At 36.0% G+C, this 19,790-nt stretch overlaps 1 protein-coding gene across 1 annotated transcript; it reads right to left on the bottom strand.

Annotated features, from left to right (window-relative positions):
- Nucleotides 1-426: 426 nt before the first annotated feature.
- nmur1 (neuromedin U receptor 1) lies at nucleotides 427-10,398 on the bottom strand. The gene is made up of 3 exons (XM_023339355.1): nucleotides 10,317-10,398; nucleotides 3,345-4,286; nucleotides 427-1,634 (listed from the first exon to the last, which is right to left on the bottom strand). Exons 2-3 carry the CDS (start codon nucleotides 4,258-4,260, stop codon nucleotides 1,246-1,248), a joined length of 1,305 nt encoding a protein of 434 aa, XP_023195123.1. The 5' UTR covers nucleotides 4,261-4,286; nucleotides 10,317-10,398; the 3' UTR covers nucleotides 427-1,245.
- Nucleotides 10,399-19,790: the final 9,392 nt, after the last annotated feature.

Raw genomic sequence — 19,790 nt, 5'->3', positions numbered from 1 at the left:
AATTTATTCATTTTTTCATTAGAAAATGCCAAACAGGTTTAAGTTATTTGACTCCAGTTTCTGTAAAAGATCTTCAGGAGATTTCATTTCTTTTGAATGTTAACTCAGTAAGTGTTCTTACATTCATAATGGCTTCATATTGGGCTTTTAGTAAACAGTATTCTTTTCTTATTTGAGTCTGTATTTGACCTACAACCTCCATATTAAATATACTTTTAATGAAACCAGATCAAAATCATTCATATATATCAATATCTATCTATCTATCTATCTATCTATCTATCTATCTATCTATCTATCTATCTATCTATCTATCTATCTATATATACACAGAAGAAAAACACAATAATGATTAAAATGATCACATTTTAATTTGTTAAAGTAAAGATACAAACAATTAAAAAGATTAAAACATTAGCAGAAATGATTAAAAGAAGAACCAAACAACACCATCATATATCAACAACTGATTGGATACAGGCACAAATTTGATGATTAATCCTCCACAATAGCATCCATGATGTTTCATTATTTTGTACTAACACTACTGATACTACTAATACTACTAATCTGTCATGGTTGTTGGTATTTTAATAATAATGAGAATTATTACACCGGCATATACAGAGATGCAGAGAAAATACAGTGTCACAGTTTCAAATGAGTTCTTGCTAATCATTGTTTCACCCCATTTATAAAAGCTGTAGAATACAACATTTTCAATAAGTGTCCCATTTAAACATTTGTTACACTTCCAACAGCATTAAAGGGATAGTCCAGGTTTCCTGATGTGCAGTTCATGTTATAGCTGCACTTCAGAAATCCCGAACAGTCCTTTCAACTTATGAAAAGAAAGACATTTAAAATAAGACAAACTATTCTTTTAAAGTGCTGTGAGGCTTCAATCTGGGGAACCTGAAACAGACATTCTAAAATACATTCATGGTTCTTCAAGTCTTGATGTGTTCAGATGAGCTTAGCGGTCGTATAGGTGATAGATGAGTTACTGATCAATTCTTTACATTTTAGCATGACAACACATTTAGCACATTTTAGGAATTTTTTCCATCAGTTAGCAGAAGGTTGTGCTGTTTTCACATAATTCATTTCCACAGACAACATTTTCCTGTCATATTCATGTAAACGTTGCTGCTGATGGTGGATAATGGAGGCATTGATTAAGAACAAGCCTGTTTTTCTAAACAACAGGCTCTTCCCTTTTCACATGACCCCACAGGATTTTCTTCAACATGAAAAACTGGTCTCATCTTTCTGTTTTCCTTCCCCATCTGCCACCATGTCAGCCTCAGCAACAACAGCGCCGTTGCTGAGTGGTGCATCACTCAGGGTGCTGCGCAGCGTCACCCGGGTCACACTCAGAGAGTGTTTTCTCGGATTGATATGATGCGGCCGATGGCACATGACCTCTTTGAACATTTCTCTAAAGCGGGTGGACATGAGGTTGTAAAGGATCGGGTTGACTGCTGAGCTGAGGTAGAAAAACACGCCGGAGATGATATGCACGTACTCAAAGATTTTATGATGGCTATCAGTCCAGTCACTGATGAAGCTCCACATGAGGCGGTCCGTATGAAACGGGGCCCAGCAGATCCCAAAAACCACCACTAAGACAACTGAAAAAAAGGGAAGAGAAAGAGTATTAGACGTGTGTGGCAAGGATCTTGAAAGTAAGTCAATGATTAATGCTGCCAGCATATTTTGCCTCAAAAATATGCTTCCATGATGAAACATTTTATTATTTTTCTGGACTTGTTTTAATCCTTCACATCAGAGTAAAAAATGTCTAAGAACAGAAAGTGCATCAATGTGCACTTTATCCCTCTCATGGAGGCCCTAGAGCTCTTCCTCAAGCCCTCCTGTGGTTTTAGAGAAGCTCTCATACAAGAGCTCAGCAGAAGGATTAAATCACATCAGGACTGGAAAGCTTTAAAAACCAAAAGCTGACTAACAACAGAACAGCTGCTATCCTCATGTTGCACCTTTACCGATGCACTTTTAAAGTCTTTCTGAATGCTGGCTTTGTTTAACAGATTAAAAGAATTTGGAAAACATGAAACCAAAATCAAATTAAAGATTGCAATTGATAATATTCTTCTAGAAAGAGTCACTGAGCACAAACACTTGATCATAAATGTTACTGGAAACATGATATTGTTAGTTCATAATACAAGATTGCCAGAAGCATTTCTATAATGGGCAAATAAAAAAGATATTTTACGTCATAATTTCTTGTACTTTGTATACTTCTCTCTTACATATGTTCACATACATTTGCTATCGAACTCAGGTCTGAGATTATATATATAAATGTAATTTAGATATAATTTTCAACTTAAAAAAAGCAATGAGAATTCTCCATAATTCCGGTTTAGAGACCATACGAATCCACCATTTTTAAAATTCAAAATACTACAATTTGGAGATTTAGTTTAACTGAAAACTCACCAAATTTTGTTATAAAGCAAAACAAAATTTGCTACCAAGAAAACCTTCAGACTCAAGAAGTAGCTTAGGTGAGGAAGTCAATGTCTGTACAAAACTACATCAATTTAAAAGAAATCTAAAATTCAACAGATTTAAGGAATATAAGGTTATCTGTTTTATTTACATTTTATGGAAAACATGGCATGCTGAAAATTATTTACCCAACTTGATATTTGGTGAAACAATTTCTGCCTGCCTGCATTTCAACAATCAAAACCCTTCAATAGTTTCTACAGGTATTTGAACAATTTATCTTTGGTGATGAACTCCAAGTCTGTGAGGTTGGAAGGTCTTGTTACCATCACCCTAATTTTAGCTTCCTACACAAATTATCGAGCAGCTTCAAGTCTGGGTCGGTTAGTCAGGAGAAACAAGTTGGTATAATTATCAATTACCAGCATGTTTAATTAAATCTGCCAGGCTAATGATTAATTACTCTAGCAGATGTAAATCTAAATCTTCCAGGGGTTGGAATCATTTTCAGCTTAACTGTCAGAAGCTAAAAACAGCTTACATTGTTAACACCGTAATTATATTTTCTCTGTTTTAATTAAAGCTGTGAAATCATATTTTACGACTTGCACACACATTAGCTGGTGTTATCTTCTCCCCTGATAAAAATAAATAATCTCTGCTTATGGCTGAAAGGCTAGACAACATGTTTTAAAGGCTGTGTATGCACCTTCTTTCATTATATTTATAAAAGAAGAAATCAATTTCAAGTGGCATCTTAAAGTGTAACAAAAACAAGAAAAACTGAAAATGACGCAGTATTGAGTAAAGATAAAGATGTTTCAAAAAGTTAAAAATGTCATCTATTAGACAGAACGTGAACTCACACAACATTTTTGTGACCTGTCGGCGTCGTGCTTTCTGCTGCTGAGTGCGGATGTTGCAGAAGCTGTCGTTTCCAAAGCCAGACTTGGCTTCCAGTGCCTGTCGCATCTTTTCACGCTTCAGCTGCAGCCCGATGAGCATGTAGAGAACGCTGATCGTGATCATGGGCAGAATGAAAAACACGAAGGTGGTAACCTGGATGGTTAGGTTGTACATCCAACGTGGCTTCACCACCGTACAGATTGCTGAGTCAGGAATCTCCAGGTTTATGTCGCCAGCAGGACCGGCAGAGTGAATATGGAGGGTGAAGAGCCCATGCAAGCTTGTGTTTGGCACAGCGCACAGCACCGACATGCCCCACACAGTGAGGATGACCCTTTTGGCATGAGTACGTGTTACTACATACTTTGCTCTCAGTGGGTGCACCACAGCAATGTATCGTTCGATGCTCAGCGCAGTCACGTTGAGGATGGATGCCAAGCAGACCATCTCAAACAGGAAGGTTTTGAAGTAGCAGCCTCCCTTTCCCAGAAGAAATGGGTAGTTTTGCCAAAGTTCATACAGCTCCAGTGGCATACCAAGCATTAGCACCAACAGGTCTGACACCGCCAAGCTGAACAAGTAGTAGTTTGTTGGTGTCCACATGACCTTGTTGCGTGCAATGACAGTGCACGTCAGCACATTCCCCATAACGCCAACCAAGAAGATGAGCAAATAAGTGAGGCAAACAGGCACAAACACAGATGATCGACGAGGCCCCAGATATTTTTCTAGATATCCTTCCTCTGTCAAACATGAATCATCTATGCCAATATGGCTGCCATTCATGCCAGTAGTCATATTGACACACTGCTGTCCTGGAGGACAAAGCCACTCTTCATTCCCAGGCATTAGATCAAAAGAGCAGTTATCTGACATGGTGAGGATGTGATCGGACTCAGGATCTGGAAAACAGGAAAAGCAAAAGTAAAAGCGTGACATTTGCATTACTTCACAATAGATTATAAAACAACAAGTCTGACGATATGGAAACAGGAACAATCATAAGTCACAAATCAGTTTGACAGATACGTAAATAATATTGTAGATGGGGAGATATTGTGTTTGTGCAGAGATGGAAAGCGGGAATCAAATGTCACAGAGCGGTAACTTGTTTCAAGACTGCACTTGCGTTGATGCTTTTATGCTACTTTCCTACATTTTCACACAATGCATCTGCAAACTTCAAATGTAATTTATTGGGACTTTGTGTGACAGATCAACACCAAGAAATGCCTGTCTGCTAAGTAAAAAACAAAAGGTTTAAATTGTTTTCTATATTTTTTACAACTACCAATCTGAAATGTATATCTTTAGTAATAAGCTTAAGTAGAATTCAAGAAGTCTAAATTTTGACACATGTACAGATTGAAGCAAGCTCATAGAAGATTATGATCTTATTAAACTTTTAGGCCTACAAGAAAAGCCCCATGTGGGATGCACACATCAAACCTGTCATCGGTGGTGGTAGCATTGTACCATGGGCAAGCTTTCCTTCTCCGGGTACAAGGAAGTTAGTTTGCAATTATTTCACTCAAAACATCTTCATAATGGCCAGATCAAAATACAAGAGTGGGCTGAATTGAAAATCAGTGGCAAGATATAAAAAGAGTAAGTTAGGTTTCAGATTGAGCTGTTTTGCAAAGAGAAAGGGGCAAAAATGTAAATAACTAGAAATGCAAATTTCTGCATATCTGAAAATATGAAGTGGAAAGGCTCGTTCATTAACTCAATGCAGCTGAAAATCAAGACTAACCACATTTTTTCATATTTTCTTTAAAGATTCTGTAGCATCTTTGGTTTTTAAGTAGAAAAATTATTGAAAAAAGCCTATCAAATCTATCTTTTTAATATTCTTAACGCTACAAAAGGGCATCAAAAAACTTCAAGAACCACAAACCTAAGGGAAATTGGTCATACACCGATCAAGCAATACTACAAACTGAGACACAGATTTAATTATATTTGTTGATTTTATTTAAAATCCTACTGTTTTCTTGTCCCAACTGTAACTGTGAACTGTGTGTAACCAGTGAAGGCCTCATTAAGCTTGTGCATTAAACTCATTATGAAAAAAAGGGAAAATTGAGATATTATTTAACTTCTCACTGTGCTGTACCGCTTCCTCTACTGTGAACGAATTAAGAAACTAATGATTCATTAAAACTAATTGCATCACTTCTCATTAGAGGTATTTTTAACATGCTTGATTAAGAATAAAGAATGACTGGTGATGACGAAAATAGAGTCACAATTAGAATTTAACAGGTTTCAACCATCACTGCATTGAGAAAGTGGTTGATTTATATCTTTCTGCTCTTTTCATTATGTTATTCTCCATACTTTGAATTTGATCAGCATCCACTGTTGTCTACTCTGATCAGGAGGTTCACTCCTGACAGTGAGTGATTGAATTAGTTTAGGAAGCCACATGGTTCAGAAATCTTCCTAATTTGAGACTACAATTCAGTGAGCACAAGCATATTCATAGCTCATTTGCACAGGAAGTCATTGTTTGGTTGATGTCAGTGGATGTGATGTAAACATTTGAGGGATGCAAGAAGAGACTCAAATCTGATATTTTCTTAAAGATGCAGTTTTTAAAAATATATATTTTTTAAGTAATAATGAATAGAACCATTTTTTCCCCCAGATAAAATGTTCAGGAAATTTTATCTGATTTAGCATTCAGTTTTGTCTCAGTTTGTTTCTCTGTCAAATTCTGGACAGACAAGACATCTCACCAAAAATGTAGGATTTGAGTTTTTCAATTTTTTTAAGAGTCATGGCTTCTGCCTCACAGAGTGCCCTTTCAGTGCCCTTGTGCTTTACTTTAACTTTCAGACAAAATCAGTAAATTAGTCACTTAACTGTGGACATTGACTTCAGCTGCTTCTGCCATCCTCTTCACAAGATCATGTGCATATTGTGTTCATATTCTCGTACTTTTCAAATTGTTTGGAGGGATAATAACTTTGCAAACTTTTGATTATACGCAAAATAATAAAATGTTCCATTTCAATATTCTGTCTTTTACTAAATAGAAGTAATACCTGTAATTCAAACAAACCTAAAACATGAAAAGTTTTTCATGTCTGTGAGAACAAAAAACATGAATGCATTCACTCACTGGGTATAAATATGTAAATATTTGATTTTAAGTGTGACTGTCTGAACAAGAAAAGGCAAAAACTGTGCTTTACTTTAACTTTGGTCAGTTAATGGGATTTATTTATTTTTTTTAGATCTAAAACATATGCAATAACAAACATGTCTGTTTGCTACCTCTTTGAACTGAAAGCATTAATGGAAATATTTTACTGGTGGAAACATTTGATGGGTTTGCAAAAAAAGCTCTTAGAGAGATTTTGTGCTTGTTTCCATTACACACAGACGGCCTTTGAAGATCAGTGTATTAATGACAATGTCGGTCTACCATCACCTGTGCAAATGGCATATAAGGTTATTTAATAAATGGACCATCTGACTTCATTTCTAAATACGGACTCATACTGGGATCTGTTTACTCCAGAAGTCAACGGTGGGGAAGGGTATTGACGTCACACCTGAGCTGCCAGTATCTCAGCAGGATCTACTTTTATAGTTTGAAAGTGAACAAACTATCTAAGCTTGCTGGACAGTAGAGGACAGAAAATTTTGCTACTTTAAAAAGCTGTTAAGTCTAAACAATGATTTATACAATTTTGTATTCGTATTCCATACATCCAACTTCCACTCAGTTGTTTGTGTCCTTATTTATGACGTCCAGAACTCTTTGTCAGTGTTATCATTAAGAGAGCAGGTTTTCCTGGCACACTGAGCTGTTCAGTGTGTTTCGCAAGTCCCATCATACAAATTGGAGCGAGTTCATTCCAATTCAATTTATTTATCCATCCATCTGTTGTTTATACAAGAGCTGCTTTCTCCAGCAGTCATCAGGCAAGAGGCAGGGTACACCCTGAACAGGTCGCCAGTCCATCACAGGACAGTCAACCATGCATGTACGCAATTATGCCTAACAGTAATTTAGAGAGACCAATTAACTGAACAGTCATGTTTTTGTACTGTGGGAAGAAGAAGGAGTTCCTGGAAAGAAGCTTTGCGTGGATGGGGAGAATTTGTAAACTCCATTCAGAAAGACTTTATGCTTGGATTCAAACCCAGGACCTTCAAGCTGCAAGGTAACAGAGCCACCAGCTACAGCACGGGGCAATCCCAATTCAGTTCTTGTTACTGAAATTAGAGATTTTTTTAAAACCTAAAATAAGCATTTATTTCTTACTCTATTTCTTTATTTTTAAAAAGAGACATTTATGAAGAAAGTTTCTGTTTTGTTGCATGGGTCTGCACAGTAGCACAAAGTCCTGGGTTCAACTCCCAGCCTTGAGTTTGCATGTTCTTAATGTGGATGGGTTTTCTCTGGGTACTCCAGCTTCTTCCCGCAGCCCCACTGTGACCCTGCATGGAAAAGTGAGTATAGACAACAGATGAATGGATGAAATTTACTGCATGATCTGGAAATCTTTGACAGAAAAAAAATCTAATTGAAAATGCACAAATAAAGATTGAAAAATGAACTTTTAATTACTGAGTACAAATAATGTTTGATATTTGGATGTGAATCACTGGAAAATTGGTCATCTATATAAGAAAATGATTTTGGAAAGAATTAAAAAGATGTTCGATTCTTCATATGAACAGGTAACAATTTCTTTCATTTTTTTTCTTTTGTACAGATTTTTGAGTTTTTTTAATACAAATGTGGAAATATTAACATGAAAATTTTCACTTTTCTGGATTGGTGGCATAGATAGCATTTACTTTTTCTAGTTTAACAGGAATTCAATAAATATTTTACTTGTAAACAACAGAAAAGTGTAATTTTATCAAAAAGCAGGAATACAGTTTCCTTTCATTTTCATGTGTTTGAGTTTTTTTTTTCTTTCCATTAATGTTGGAACAGTGTGTTCTTGTTGACTAAAGCCCTTGGTGTGGAATGAGAACATAGTCATCCTGCATAATAGGTCATATTTCAGAAAACAAAATTACAATTAATAGTGTTACGGTACTCTATAAAATCTTCAAAAGTAACAAAGAATAAATACAGTTTTGCATATAATTTCAGCAGTGTTATGATTGTTTTATCTTCATAGTTAAACAAAAATATTCAATTACCAAGAGCAATAAACTGATATTGTTTGGCAGAGCACATTGGCACAAGCTAAAGATTGATATGACAGCATCACTCTGCGGAGGTTGAAATTGCATGAGCATGAAATTGGGAAAGGAAGAGGTCAGTTATGTGTTTGTGTGAAGCAAATAGGATAATGTCTTGTAACATTTTATAGAAGGAATATATTTAGTTAGCAAAGCATTTTAATTTGTTTAGATTGTAATTACCAAGATGCCCTGTGGGCAGGTTTGAAATTCTGCATAAAACAGCAGCCTGTGAAAGGATTAAAATTTCAGTTACTCATTGTAACATTGTGACATTTAAATAAGTATATTAACTTGAAAGAACAAAAAAAAAATACTTTGGGCTTATAGCAAGCCAGCATGTTTAATGACAATAATTTTCTTTTCCCCCTAAGAGTTATTTTACTTAAATCAAGTCCAGGAAAACCTGATCAGTAACCAAGAATGATTAAAGAAAGTTAATATTTTCTGAAAAAACATGAAGCAGCTGCCACACCTGATCTCCCAATGGTGAATATTTTTCCAACAAACCAACCTTTACCCCGTTTTAATGATTTTTAAAAGGAAACTGATTCCCTAGTTTGGGAGAAGACCAGAGGGAAAAAAAATCTGATATCCTCTAAAGCAACATTTTCTCTTTTGCAGTTATACATAACAATGTAACTGTTAGTATTTAATCCATTTAAGTTTGAACGTTTTATACATTTTGTCTTCGTTCTTTCTCTCACATCCTGTCATGAATAATCAAAATCAGCAGTTGAAATTATGAATGACTGCCTATAAAAGTAACCTGTCTCTTTAACAGTGTCCGTTGTTCAGGGTCAAAATAGATTTAGGACATTACTCCAAACAGGAAGTTTCCATTTTTATGGTGGTTCATTTTAAGAACTCATTTGCATGAGAAACAGTTCTTGTCCGTTAAGCATGCGGAGGACACAGCACAGATCTACCTCTCTATTTAGAAATAATAGAACCACATATATATTTTTTCTTTAGATATTTCCAGTTTTCTTGTTCTCAAACAGAAAGCGAGGCTTTTCTGACAGCTTCACTGCTCATTATAATTTTTTCTTCCAAAGCACCTTACTCTAAAGCAGGACAACTACATAGGAAAAAACTAATACAAATACATCTTATTTTAACGTTAATTTGTTCGATAATGCAATTATAGTCAGCAACATCAAAATAAGGTACAGAGACAAAAATAAAATCTAGTTTTTAATCGCAAAATCATGCTTATATGCTATTCAAGAGATTTCTGTGGGCTTTAATGGTTGACTTTAACATAATACCACTGTTCATATTATTGATATACAGACTTGGCAGGCATTATATTACAACCCTATTGTTGAACCTATATAATGTCTCAACCTATTACTTTATGAATAAAAAAGATAAAATGTCAGTTTGTCTTTGTATAAACCCAAGTAAATTCATTCTAACTTTAAAATAGTGCAATAAATCAATTTAAATACACCAAAGGAAACCAGAATTTTGACTTAGTAATTTTATCATATAGCAGGAATATGGTAAATTGTGACTTGTAAATGTGGTTTTTGGATATTATTTGCTCAATTATAATGTGATAGACACAAGGTTCTATATGCCACACATCAACGAAGGATATAAACAGAAAGGTTGAAATATATATATATCTTTTATAGATTTTGGCTATCCATTACAGTAACTCATCCCAGAACTCAGAATGTATGTTTTTCAGAAAACATAAATCTCCTTACCTGCAATGAGTTGCTTTGCTGAGGGTCCTTGCTGTAAACAGAGATTAGAGGCTGTGGTGTGGTGTCATCTGAGTCCACTCTCCACCTCGTCTGTTGCTCTCTCCTCAAGCCTGACTGCAAATCATGCACATACATAAAATACACACACACATACACACCCCCTCTCTTTTATCCCTCACCCTCTCTCTCTCTCCTTCTCTCTCTCTCTTTCTCACACACACGTGAATTTAAACCTACATGTTCAATTCTTACTACACTTCCTCTGCAGCTTTAGGCGATTACTGAAGTTATAAGTGAGAATATGATATTTTGATCGGCACTTCTTGTCATGTCAGAAATCCCCGATGCATCAGGTTTTAATGCTTTTCTAAAAAGTATATTTTACCACTTTATTCTGTTCCACCACATGTGGAGTGGAATTATTCCTTGATGTGGGATTTGGGCAGTGTTTTACTCGCCTGCTGCAGGAAGGAAGCAGAAGAAGCTCCTACGGTGCAGGAGTTTTGCTCCTGCCGATGTGAGTATGTCTCCCCTACAGAGGACAGAGGCTTGTTCCCATAACTGGGAACATGGTGCTTCAGGAACAACTGCGCAAGCGACTCATAACAGCAAGGTGACAGACCCCCCGAGTGGATCCTCCTGCCACTCAAAATCAAAATCGGTGGTTCCTTTGTCTTTATTTGCATGCACCTTTTATTTATTTACTTCCTGCTGTTGGAATGCCTTTGGCCTTTCAAGCTTTACACCCAAACCCTGCTGCTCTGTGGCTTTCACCATCTACACCTCCTTCTCACTGTTGTGTGTGTTTTAAGATGCAAGAGCAAAAAGTGGACTTTGGAAGTGTAAGTATGTCAGCGTTAGGTGAGCTTTCAAACTAAATATGCATGCAACCATCAACAAATCACAAGCAGAGGAACTGTCACACAAATCTCTCTTAAGATTTGCGCTGATTGAGTGAAGAGTCGGTCAATGTGGCTGAAAAAAGAGCTGTGCGGCAGAATGTGTCGTGCGCTGCTGCAAATCTTTCTGTACTGGTGACAAACAGATGGGTGATCCAGCTGAGGAGGTAGAGATGGTTGTGCTTGTTATTTTCCCTTATTGGCAGTTTATGCTGGAAACACAATACTTGTTTGTAATCAGAGAGCTCTAAAGGTCACAGCTCAGTCATAATTGATTCTCTTGGCAAGAGTTGGAGTGAATTCTAAATCTTAAAACGATGAAATATATTTCAACCTAGTCAGTAGTCAGTACAAAGCTATAATAGAACAAAATAACAATAAAATGCTTTATTGTCGCACAATGGGGAAATTCGAGTGTGTGAATAGCAGTGCAAAAAGTAACAGAATCTTACAGGTTTACAGACTAAAGGCTATAAGAACCAGTCAGGAAAAACAGGAGTCATGAGAAGTTTCAATAGGGTGTAAATAAGAATAAAACCAAGTCTGAATTTAATTATTTTTTAACATACTGTGTGGTTATCAAAATGGCATTCTCAGATTAATTTAATTCGATGTGCATTGTAGTCAGATGATATTATGACAAGATGATGAAAAACTATTCATGCGTTGTCACAGATAAAACACATTCAGACAATCAAATTCCCTGTTTATTGTTCCACTAATCACTCTCTCAGTTTGTACTGTTTCTTTCTCTTTCACTCTTTGCTGGATTCTTCTATTTGTGGTTCCTGTTATGTGCTCACGTTCCTTGCTAAAGTTAGATAAGTTAACACAATTGACACAATAATGTTCACTTCATTGTAGCTATACCATTGAAGTTATAACAAGTAATAAGGTTAGCTACCATAGCTGCGCAGATTATAAACAGCTCTACATTACAATGTCACCAGGTGACTCAACCCATCTGAGCACTGAATAGATGCTTAGAACATATCAAGGCATGGCTATAACTTTTTCAAACTGAACAGAGAGAAAACATAATATAAGATAATAAGATAATAGTAATTATCTGTGGACATAAAGAGGAACAATCAAGAGTCAGCACACAGCTTCAGCTATTACAGCGAGATACTAGTAATCAGGCCTGGAAGCTCAGACCTGAACCTTCAGAGACACAAAAAGACAATTACAAAGTCGGTCTTCTACCACCTGAAGAACAATTCCAAGATTAAAGGACTAGTATCCCAGGAAGATCTAAAGACATTTATTCATGCTTTTGTCTTAAGTTGCATTTATTACTGCAACAGTATCCTCACAGGTCTGCCTAAAAGAATAATCAGACAGTTGCAGCTGATCCAAAACGCTGCTGCTCCTCTTCAATCAAACAATCAAGGTTATTGGTATACACCATTTCAGCAAAAAAGGCCGTTCAAAAACACAAAAATACAAAGACATAAAAACACATGAGAATGTGTCATACAAAATGTGCTATACAAATAAACTTGACTATAAAACTATTTATCTATACACCGCCCCTTTAAGTTAGACACTGATCTTCTATTGAAATGGCAAGTAGTGGTGACATCCTATTTTTATCACTTAAGACAGCTGGCAAAACTGACATGTTTCTCTTTGAAACAGTGATCCCTGCTCTTATTTCATCTCACTTAGATTATTGTGATGAACTTCATGCTGGAGTGAGTCGGTCATTGCTCTCCCATCCACAGACGAGAGAGCAATGACTGTCAAAACGCTGCTGCACGCCTTTTGACTGGTGGAAACATCCCTGCTGTTCTGACCTCACTTCACTAGGTGCCTGTGCATTTTAGAGTTCATTTCAAAATTCTTGTTTTTGCTTATAAGTGTTTGAATGACCTTGTCCCGCCTTACCTCCTGAACTTCTTCACCCCTTTTTACCTTTTTGGCCCACCAGGACAGATGAACAGCAGCTCCTGCAGGAGCTGAGCTTCCTCTCAGAGGAAGCTCAGAGGGAGCAGAGGTTTCTCTACTGCTGCTCATCAGTTGTGGGATAATCTGTCTGCTGCGTTCCTTGGTCTTAATGGGGCAATTTATTCACCATTGTTTTCTAAAAAAGTCTTAAGAGAAAAACTTAATCTATACTGAGATTCTATTACACATGAAATATTAATTGGGTGATCTCTGAAGATGCTGCATCTTCTTTTGTGGTACTAGAATAAATGGAACTATAATGTGGAAACTGGCACAATTTCTACATTTTAGTTGAAAAAAAAAACATATATATATTGAAAACGCTATATCATTTTCCTTTTGTTTCATAATTTTGTCCTGTAAATTGGAACTTGTGTTTGTAATGTCATAAAATGTAGAAAGAACATGAATACATTAGCAAGGCACAGTGGCTACAGGAAAATTGTCTTTTTGCTTCATTATTTTTTAGTCAAGAGTACAAATGGTGTATTTTTTTAAACTAACTTCATTGCCAGTGTCAGTAACGCACTATTTTCACACAAATGCTTCACTATGAATCATCTTCTAATGTCATATGATTGAATAGTTCAGGACACAAGCCAGTACTTTTACTTTGGCAATTCAATGTGTTAGATTTTGCGAATATCTAACACATGACCAGGTCTGTCAGAGCTTTTATTTCTAATGTTGTAATTTTACACATCAAGAGTAAAAATTATGAGTTACATAGATGTTGATTTTTCTTTTTCCTCCTAAATGCATCAGACTCTGTTAGAAAGGACATTCAATTTATAGTTTCTAAAGTTTCATTTCTGGACTGAATTCTGCATTTTTGACTTGGCACAGTAGATTTAAGCAAAGACTTCAGAATTTACCAGAGTCTAAGATACTTTCATCACTTATAAATATTTTGAAAGCATACAGTTAATTTATATTCAATTATTTAAGTTTTTCCAAGCTGATAGTAGAAGCTGGATACAGCAAAAGAAACTCACAGACATACATGTATTCATACCCTAGTAATGTCCATTTAGAAATATCAATGAACCTAGCATGAATGCTTTTGACTGCAGGAGAACACTGGAGTAATCCATACAGTCATGGGGAGAATCCCATCATCACGCCACCCCTCAATAAAAGCATTGTTTTCATTTTTGCTCCATTAAAGGCAAGTAACAGGGACATTGTATAGCCAATATTTTGTGCTCAAAATTGAATGTATGTGACAAACTACTTTCAGCTCTCATTTGTTTTCTCCAGAAGACTCTTGAACCTTGATATGTGTCTCTGTCTGATGTATCTTTAATTTGGCTCACATTTTCAGAACCTATTTCATTTTTCTGCCTTTGTTGGCAGCATCTTCAGGCAATGATGTCTCACAACAGAGATAATCACACTGTTTTTCCTGTCAACCTTGTAACTTACTTCCAAGAACAAACTGTTGAAAATAAGGGCTAGAGTTTGTAGTGACATGTTTTTACTGATTTCTCCCCATACTTATTCTTGTGTGTATCAGTCATTATGTGATGTGAAGTCATGCAGACAATAGAAATGAAATTACTTGTTGAGAAAAGCAGTATGATGGAATCAGGTTTAAATTCTAAATCATTCAGGTCTCATCTGTCACCTGATGTCTCTGCTCTAAAACCGACACAACTACTGCAGACTTTGGTCAGAATGTTGTCAGAATACTTTGCACGTGCACAGACAGTTGTTTTTCATCGCAAATGCAACGTATTTCTCACAATGTCCAGCACTGCGGTTTTCAAGATTTTTTAAAGACATTATATTTGCTGGGTTAGAAGAGAAGTACATCAGTCAACAGTTTAATGTTTTCGTTGGACAATGTTAATTTACGTAGGTAATGCTCACAGAATATTTCAAGACAACTAAAGCAAGCTAAGCCATTCAAACTCTCATGGAAACATCCAAAATTGACAATTTGAAGAACCAACTGGGGGTGATTGCATATCTTCTCATAATTTGGACATTTCATATTTCTGTTCTGTCCCACATCGCCATAAAAAAAGAAATGCAAATTAAAATTATCTAAATTTGAACCACAGGTAAATATGATTTTGATAGTGTTGACTTCTGTTGTCTTCTTCTACTCAAGTTTGGAACATTTGTAGTCATGTGTTTGTGAGTTTTGGTCAATGTTGGCTGTAATGTAAAAATCTTTCCCAGTCATTTTAGCTGGATGACCAGGTCTTAGTAGGTTTGAAGTTGTCCCACTTGGGCGACTCCTTATCCAAACATTATTCCTGACCTGCTTGTAGTGTTTCTTTGCTGTTTATTCTTTAATGTTCTCCAAACCTCCAAGGCCTTCATAGAACAGCTACCTTTATACTGGCCTAAGTTACATACAGATAGACAAGTTCTGTGACTCCTGAAGACCACATGTTGCACTGAATTTTATTAAGAATATCATAGGATGTCAGGATATCAAGTTTGATATACATTTTCTCATTTACGCCATTTTAAAGCTTTTTGTTTACCAAACATTTCACTTTGTGTTGTTCATAAAATGTTTAAGGTATGAATACATTTGCTAGGCTTTGTAAAGTGATGTTGCATGTTGTAATGTTTACCAAAAGGATGAAAAATTCAAATTTCAAACATAGGCTGACTGAGTTAGGTGTGTAATTTCAGTGATAGGGTGCATTTATAGTTGGTAGATTCTGATACGGATTAACAAGAAAATGTTTAACTTAGCTTGGTTCGAGTGCCAGAGCCCATCACTTTAAATAACACAAAGTGATGGGCTGAATCAGCACTTTGCAATAAATGACTTGTTGATGTCCTACTGTGAGAAGGGAGAAAAAAGCTGATATATCTACTGCCAACATCAGGCTACTGAACTACATTAAGTATAAATATAAAAATTACATTTTTATTACTGCAAACATGAAATATAATTCAAGATTCCAGTTTTAATTCCGTCCTTCAAGTGTGAATCTTCATCTTAAGATCAGTTCAATTGATTAAACTGTCTGCACAAAATATGAACTTTCTGAAAGGAAAACAGCTTAGAGGATTTTACAATAGAGATATACACAATGCATGTCACACATTACTTTCATAAATGTATACCTGCAGTCACACATCATGATAGGACCAGATTGTTTGGCAATAATCCTACAATTTTATATTTTAACAATGTGGTGGTCCTCATTTCAGGTCAGACACAGGCAGACAAAAGAAGTGAATAATATTCCTGATATAAAGGTATGAAATGGCATTCATGCTTTTCTGGAACAGAAAATAACCAAAGCTCCATAGCCCTGATGGATGTTAATACGCGATCACCCTTCTTTTCTTCTTCTTACACTCATCGTTTTCAGTGAATGATGGTTTCACAATGCATGGCACATTGCGGTGCCCTCGATCCAACCACATCCCATTTCATTTCAAACTCATTTTGTGAATACTTCATGTTTTTACCTTTTCTTCAGAACTGGATTGTGTGGTAGATTTATATAGAACTGATAAGGCAATAATCTTGCATGAGAGTCTCATAATCTAGCATAAGAATGGCAGCGCAATAAATGGGGATAATAATGTGGTTTCAGACAAGAATACGAAATTATTCGGCACAAATACCATCGAATCAAGCATAGCCATTTAAATTGTTCAGCTCATATCTGCTGACACTACTGCTGCCACAACTAAATTATTCATTCATTTTTTGTACCTGCTTAATTCTGTCAAGGTCACCAGTGCCACTGGCGCCCATCTCTAGTGGCTAATCAGTGAGAAACATCATCATGGACCTACTGCCAGCCCACACCTCATTATCGTCACGTCTTTTATATGTTTTGTTACCTATAGTTCTTATAGGTACACCAATTAATACAACAATGGGATTGTTGATTTAATTAATAACTACTGAGCTGTTTCTATAAATATTAGGCCCTCTACAGGCCATGTTGTTTGAATGCCAGAAAACAGAAAGGAAAGGCTGAAATTTCAAGTAACATTACAAAATGTTTTTACTAACTCAACCACACTTCAGCTTTGGAAAATTTGTCAAAAACAATGCAGATTTCACCAATCAATTGTTTGCACACTCCTCGTAATTGTAACACCTGGGCTTGTATATATATATATATATATATATATATATATATATATATATATATATATATATATATATATATATGTATATATATTCTCTCTCTCTCTCTCTCTCTCTCTCTCTCTCTCTCTATATATATATATATATATATATATATATATATATATATATATATATATATATATATATATATATATATATATATATATATATATATATATGCATATGACATGTACCACTGATCAAAGCATTGTTGCAGACCATATGAATTTAGCCACTGCTCCACAGGACCGGCTTTTACTGGTTCTGCCTCAGTCGACCATGACCAGATTTGTCTCCTTTAGCAGCTCCTGGTAGCTTTTACCAGTTTCAATTACCACATCAGAGGCAGTACAAGCTGAACCAAGCCATGTACGCCATGCAAGTGATTTGATGAACAGCAGCCTCCATAACTCTTGAAATATATCTGGCAGCACCTATTAGTCGTTATAGCTAGTGACCTGCAGCTGCTATTATTATGCTTTGAGTCTTGTCCCTGTGGACATACTGTTCTGATGTGGGATGAACATGCATTTGACTTGTTGCAAAGTCTAGAATCAGAAGTTGTATTCAGGTGATATGTATATTCTTAATGTGTTTCTAACAAATACAACGAACAGAAATAACTGACACATTTTAGAAATCAACAGTTTTCTGTTTTGAAGAAAATATTAATTTATAATTTATCTCCTCACGTTTAGTTTTGTAGCTAGAAGCAAGTGCATTGACATTTTTATTTGAGATGCACTTCAGATTAATCGTATTTCTTTCATACATTCTCATCAATTCTTTGTGAGCAGGAGCAATTTAACGCACAGTCACGTTAGTTAGTTCACATAAGCTTGAGCGGTGTTTGACAGAAAAGGTGTAGTTATTTCAGGCTTATTGCAAAAGCAGAGTGGATGCTATACGGAATATAAAGATGACTGTGAAAACAGTTTTAGGAATTTTCTATGCAGGTTTGGTTTAAAAGACTTTGCCGTTTTCAATTTGAAACAAGCAGCTAGCTGCGAAACAAGCTAGATTTATGAAATGTTTACGTTTCAGTTTCAGCAAAAAAAAGCTCAAGCGAAGCAATCAGAATATCTCTAACAGCATTTGGAGCTGTTTCCATGGCGTTGGGCTTTCTGGGTCAGTGTCATATTCACACCAAATTAGAACAGACAATTCTTGGGTTCAGCCCTGGGTCGTTCTCTACAAAATCCTCTATTGCAGGCCGGTGCCACATCAGAAAAACATATTTTACCATTGCAGATGTAAATAAAAAGTAAATATAGGGAAAAATGGTCTGGACTTGCGGTTAAGGGAAGATGAGATATATGTACAGATTTTTCAAAGTGCATTTTGTTTGATTAAGTGTAAGTGCTCCCAGCCATGTCAGTCAGTGTTGGCTATAATTTCTTGCTCCAAAATTTGCCTTTGATTTCAACACTCAAGTTACAGCACAGTGAGAACAGAAAACAGAGAAGAGAACTGCCTGCCTCACCTCGAATCTGTTCTCTGCCGTTTCTGATCACTCCTCAGCACACAAAACACGTTACACACACAGTGGGAGACAAAAAAAACACTGTACATTATATACATAAGCTAAATTATGTAAAATCAGTTCATACATTAAAAGTTTTTTTAGCCATTTTATTGGCGGCATACAGACAGGAGGAACATGCTCTCATAGAATGGCAGCCAGTGCAGTTAGCGAGAGGTTGCGCAATCCCAGGTCAGGCTCAGCTCAGTGTTACAGCTAACATCTCACTGGCTGCGCTTCTGAGCATTTGAATGGGAAAATGTGAAAATTTGGCGATTTTGAAGAAAAAATAATCAGAATTGGTTAAGGTAAATAAAAAATAGGTGCTTTATAGTACAAACCACGGGGTGAAAAGAGCAATATAAATTATTTTATCATTATATATTATTTTTCCACGATAACAGGTGAGGCTCTGCCTCCCCTGAACTCACTGGTGTTCAGCCATCACAGTTCTTAGTAAAGAGACAGGTTTTGTGTCGCAGAAATTATGTTTTGGTGCAAGAGCTGAACATTAGAGAAAATCTATTTCCTGGAAATGGTTGAACTTATTAATTGGGCTTGTGGAGGTGACCTATTAAAACAAGCAATTTTCATCAGTGGCAGGGAACTTTGATTTTCAGAGGAAGTAATATCTTCCTGTTTGCTTAACATTCAATTTAACTTGGTGACTGTTTTTTATGTATCTTACCTGTTGGGAAGCAGAAAAATGCTTTAAAGAAAACTTGGAAATTAAAATCTAGAGATTTTTTAATTGAGGTGTGGGTCATATTACTTGTGGAAACGTTGCTGAAGCTGCACTTAATTAGGCATGGCAGAATGTAAGCTATATCCTCGATGTCAAGAAATACGATCAATGTTCTGTTTTTGTTTATTACTGGAACAAATTAATGTGCAAGAGACCAAAGCTGATTTTCAGCGGTGTCTGTTTTACAATTACCAACTTAGACGTGTGTTGCTCATGCCGTGTTTGATCAAGTCATGAG

Source organism: Xiphophorus maculatus, chromosome 9, assembly GCF_002775205.1.
Source record: "Xiphophorus maculatus strain JP 163 A chromosome 9, X_maculatus-5.0-male, whole genome shotgun sequence".
Lineage (NCBI taxonomy): Eukaryota > Metazoa > Chordata > Actinopteri > Cyprinodontiformes > Poeciliidae > Xiphophorus > Xiphophorus maculatus.
Note: the sequence above shows the minus strand (reverse complement) of the source record. Positions and strands in the feature narration are given on the sequence as shown.

Excerpts from the sequence above, each read along its gene's own strand:
- nmur1 (XM_023339355.1), bottom strand. The coding sequence starts at position 4,260 with ATGTCAGATAACTGCTCTTTTGATCTAATGCCTGGGAATGAAGAGTGG. Across the intron at positions 1,635-3,344 it reads ACAGGTCACAAAAATGTTGT|TTGTCTTAGTGGTGGTTTTT; the intron begins GTGAGTTCACGT and ends CCTTTTTTTCAG.